Genomic DNA, 5,276 nt, shown 5'->3' on the forward strand with positions numbered 1-5,276 from the left:
CCCTCCTCAGAACCTCTCACCCATCCAAACCCCGGCACCCAGTCCCCGGACTGCCCACATCCCGATCCACACCCCCCGACCCCGGACAGCCCCCCACCTATCCAACCTTCCCTGTTCCCCATCCCCTTACCGTGCCACTCAGAGCATCAGGACTGGCAGCAGTAAGAAGTACAGGGTAAGTAGCACATTCCTACAGGGAGTGATGTAATACACTACAGCTGGCCCTGCTCAGCCGCTGATGGTCTGGAGGTCTCAAAATATGTTCTCACACCACTTATCAAAAATTACACTACAATTAGCTTAAAAACTTTGTATATTACAGTAATTGTTAAAAATATATAATGTTAATAAATACATAGGTTTGATGAAACAAAGTAGTTGTACTTATGTGCCTGTGCTTATTTTGTGTTTTCGATGATTTACCTTCTAAAAAAATCTTGCATGTCTTGCACCCCCAGAAAGGTAAGAACCACTGCACTAAACTGATAAGATCTACATTTTAATTTAATTTTAAACGAAGCTTCTTAAACATGTTAAAACCCTTTTTACTTTACATACAACAATAGTTTAGTTATATAATATAGACTTATAGAGAGAGAGCTTCTAAAAATGTCAGAATGTATTACTGGCACGCAAAACCTTAAATTAGAGTGAATAAATGAAGACTCGGCACACCACTTCTGAAAGGCCGCCGACCACTGTCATAGAGCAATGAAGATCATGTGGTGAGCTCCCATTAATTTAGGCTTGGATTTTTTTAAAAAATTCTCAAAGATTTAGGCACAGAAATCTTCTATGAAAATCTCATTACTAGCCAGTTTAATATTCATGGGCATTGTGGACCTACATCAGTTTAAGTAGCTTTGAGAACTTCAGTGTAGGTGACTCACTAGATCACTCAAGAAATGTAGAGAAGAGCTAGCAATTGAATTTAGATCTCATTAGTCGCAATCCAAAAGACGATCCTTCTTCTGTAGGAATAAATATATTGAAATAAATTAAAGTAAATAAATACACGTTATCAGTCTATAGGACCACAATATAGAAGCATCACTGGCCAATGTTTCTTCAATAAGTCTTTATTATACACCCAATGGATAACCTTAAAAATATTTGAGGAACTTGAATTTTCTTAGCATTTTCCACAGAGCTGTTTTCACTTCTTTGTTTTTCAGGCTGTAGATGATGGGGTTTAACATAGGGGTCAAGATGCTGTACTGGATGGAAATTAGTCTGTCTGGCATTGATGCAGAATCTGTGTTTGGTTTCATGTACAGAAAAAAACCCGTCAGGTACAATAAACCCACCACAATGAGGTGGGAGCTGCAGGTGGAGAAGACTTTATGCCTGCCCACCACAGACCGTATCTTCAGGACGGTGGAGATGATGTGAATGTAGGACACTAGGGTGAGGAGGAAAGAGCTCAATCCAAATACCATAAGGGTCGCAAAAAGCACCACTTTATTGATGGTGGCATCAGTGCAGGAGAGTTGTAGCAGGGGAGGGAGCTCACAGCTGAAATGACTGATTGCATTGGACCCACAGAAATGAAGATTCAGCACAGGAACAGTATTTATCAGGGCATGCAAGAAACCCAAAGCCCATGTACTCAGCACCACCTGGACACAGATACGTTTGTTCATTATGTCCAGGTAATGTAGTGGGTCACAAATGGCTGTGTATCGGTCATAAGCCATGACTGAGAGAGTGAAAATTTCAACTCCAACAAACAGAGTAAAAAAGAATATCTGAGTAATGCAGCCATTAAAGGAAATTTTCTTCTGCTCTGCTAGGAAGTTCTCCAGCATCTTAGGCACCGTGACGGAGGAATAGCAGATATCAACAAAGGATAAATGGGACAGGAAGAAGTACATGGGGGTGTGAAGCTGAGGCTCAGCCTTTATCACCCCCATGATCACCATATTCCCGGCAAAGGTGATGAGATAAATCACTAAAAATACCAGGAAGAGGAATGGCTGGAGCCGTGGATCATCAGACAGTCCCAAGAGAATGAAGTCGGTCACCGTGGTTCGATTGTCCTTTGCCATTAATCCAGGAAACCCTTCCTCTGTAAGAGCAGAATCAGAATTTGTTTAAATGAAATTGCAATTCACCTGTTATAAATAGATAGTGAAAAAGAGAGATGATCTAAGTGATAGGATAATTGTGAAGTCATCTTTACTAATCATTATTAACTCTTCATCGTCACACTTATCTTTGCTGTTTGGTCTCAGTTGCACAGGACTTTGCATTTAGTATTTCCATCGCAGAGCTTTCTTCCCTTTGGCTGGGAGCTCCGCTTGCCTCTCTCCTGAAAACACTTTTCTCCCCCCAAGACCATGCAAGGCCCTGTTGTGCTCTCATTAACGTTGGAACAGTGTATAGCCCCAAGCATAGAACCAGATCCAGATACTTTAGCATAAATCCTCCCTTTCCAGCCTATTGTATATACCCTTCCAACAATAAATACAGCACAGAAAATAGTTGAGAAAGCCTCAAGGAACATAAAATTCTTTACAAAAAAAATCTTTATATTTTACTCCCTGTAGGCACTTCTCTCTACACCCCTCTGTGGTTGATACCATCTCCGCTTCTGCCTCCCTTTTGACTAGAACATAAAATAAGAATAAACCAGGGGTAACTCTCTTGGCATCAGAGGGCCTGATTCTCCTCTTACCGTAGCATCAATGAGAAGTAATTCTACTGGATTTGATGGGGAAGATTCGCCCCCACTTGAGTTTTGCTGCTGTAAAGCTTATGTGAGAGGGGAATCAAACCTAAAGATTTTGTGTTTTTACATGACGCCAAATGTGGTGATGAAAGTGGGAATGTTCTGTAATATTTTTACAAGCATTGGTGTTGTCACCCATTAGGTGAAGAAGGGTTAAAATCCTTCCCCTGGAACAGGGGACAAGGCATGACGTGTATAGGTCATGTCCCTGCCTGGAGGGGTATGACTGAGCCATCGAGGGCCAGCTGGAATCAACATATAGCACTGGAGGACATGGAAAAGACATGAGGAAACCCAGCGACTGAACAAAAAGGAGGCATAGATGGGCTGAACATGTGAACACAGGGTGGCGTAGTCACGGGGGGACAATGGACTGGCAGTGTCAGGAGCCTGCACTAAGACCAGGGTTTCCAGCCGTGCACACAGCAGCTCTCATTTAGGGCTGACAGTCAATGAGATGCAGACGGATTATGCAGGAGCATGACATTGTGGAGCCATGGCACCTGCTAGTCTGAACTGTGCTTTGACTGTTGCTTCACTATGTGATGCCAAATGCTGCCCGGCGCTGTCTTCCGGCTGTCCCAGAACCCTACCCTCTTTTGGAAAAGGCTGCTTTGGGCTGCTGCAAAGACTGCCTTGCATTGATCCCTGAAGGGGTAAAGCTGTCTTAGGGCCTTGATTTCAGTTGGACTCATTGCAGCAAGCTCACAGTGAGTAACAGGGGCACTGGAGGCCAAAGACCCAGTCTCAGCAGCGTCAAGGCTGTGTGGCTGACCCTTGTGGAAAAGTGTGACCCTTTGGGGTCTGGATACTCCCAGGAGACTGTGCAAAAGCCAGGGCATAGCACAGAGCTGTAATCCCAAGGCAGCATGCTCTTATATCATTAGCATTGTTATTATATGGTTATTCCATATTGAATGACAGACACTACTGAGTCCCTCCTCATTGCCTGCAGACTTCTCTCCTCCTATTACTATATTAATGCTTCTGCAGCAGCAACTGCTGGCTCTCCCATCATTACAGTTGCCGTAGTTTCTTGCTAGACAACACTGAACATCTCCAAGAGGTGGTCTTGCCCTGAGACATTCCAGTTTCCCACAATTCTGCTGTCACCTGCAGCTCCAAGTCCCTGGACCATTTCAATGCCTACCTGCCTGGAAACAAAGGAACAAAAGGAGCTCAGAGAAGTGGCCATTAAGGCCGCAATTAAGGAAAGTATCCTTAGGTCAGCACTTAAGCATGTGATTAAGTTAAGCATGCAATTACTTGCTGTTCTGAATAGTGGCCTGGAGGAGGAAGATTAGATAGATAGATAGATTAGATAAGGTGGGTGAGGTGATCTCTTTTATTGGACCAACTTCTGTTGGTAAAAGAGACAAGGTTTCTCATTTACCCATAGTTCTTCTTCAGGGCTGGGATTAGTATAGACAGATCAAATTTGTGGCATGCAGAATCCTGCTTTGATCTATGATTTGACTGTGACTTCTTCAACTTTGAGCTGCAATTCAAGACCTCAGGCGAATCTAATAATTGAAACTGATACCAGTGAAGAAACTGAGTCAGTAGGGTGTCAGGAAAGTGGCTGCGAAAGCAGGGAAACACACTGTTTGGGCCTCATGATAAATTCAGTGCAGGATCTCACAACAAGGGACATGGCTATGGAGCAAATGGATGAGAGAGAAATAAATAATCTTAATATTTATACCATTCAATGAAGGCTCAAGGAAGTTATGAGGAGGAGTGAGGGATTTGAAATCAAATAAAGAAAACCTCAATGATTTAATGAGCAAAGGCGAAAGACAGTGGGAAAAATCATAAAATAATTCACAGAACTATAAAAATTACTGATCTTAAGTTTTATCTGAGAAACCGTTTTTGGGTCTTTAATGAAATTGGTTGATTGAAAGAAATTAGCCTCTTGGTTATAAATGTTCACCTTCATATGTACCCTCAATGCTGTTTGATTCACCACCTCTCAGCATCAGGGATATTTTAACACATTGACCTGAAATAAATAATACAGCCAAACTCACCTGAGGACTGTGTGGGAATGAGAGAAACCATGAGACGGTAGTATTTGTCCTCTGGAGTTCTGGCAGCACAGATGAGAGGGTATCTGTCTATCTGTCTATCTCTTCTGATATTTAAGGAACTTGCCTGGTTTTTATGCTGACCAGCCAAATCCTTTTTGGCATAGGAGGAATTGGGTAGAACAGAACCTAAGTTATATCCAGTCCTTCTTTCTCTTTCCTCAACTGAGAACAAAGAGATGGCCTTTATCTGACTTCAAATTTCTAATGAGTTCTGGGAGGAGGCTGTTTACCTTTAGGACCTGTTCCCTGAAGTCTGTGTTTACATCATATTTGTTTGCCATCACATAAAGTTCATCCTATGTTTAGTATATCCGCAGGTGTGGGTGGGGGCCAGGGTCAGGGAGTGTGATTGCTGGGAGAGTCTGCTAAATTTTAAAAGGAATTAGAACTGGTGTTCAATCCAGGAGTCTGGATTATCACTAGTGTACTGTGGAGTAGCTCCGTGTTTGAAG

At 42.6% G+C, this 5,276-nt stretch overlaps 1 protein-coding gene across 1 annotated transcript; it reads right to left on the bottom strand.

The window, feature by feature from the left end:
* Positions 1-1,103: 1,103 nt before the first annotated feature.
* LOC120380080 (olfactory receptor 1009-like) lies at positions 1,104-4,856 on the bottom strand. Its single transcript, XM_039497578.1, has 2 exons — positions 4,765-4,856; positions 1,104-2,068 (listed from the first exon to the last, which is right to left on the bottom strand). The coding sequence occupies exons 1-2, from the start codon at positions 4,793-4,795 to the stop codon at positions 1,104-1,106; spliced, it is 996 nt and encodes a 331-aa protein (XP_039353512.1). The 5' UTR covers positions 4,796-4,856.
* Between the last annotated feature and the right edge of the window lie 420 nt (positions 4,857-5,276).

This window comes from Mauremys reevesii, linkage group 13 (assembly GCF_016161935.1).
Source record: "Mauremys reevesii isolate NIE-2019 linkage group 13, ASM1616193v1, whole genome shotgun sequence".
Classification (NCBI taxonomy): domain Eukaryota; kingdom Metazoa; phylum Chordata; order Testudines; family Geoemydidae; genus Mauremys; species Mauremys reevesii.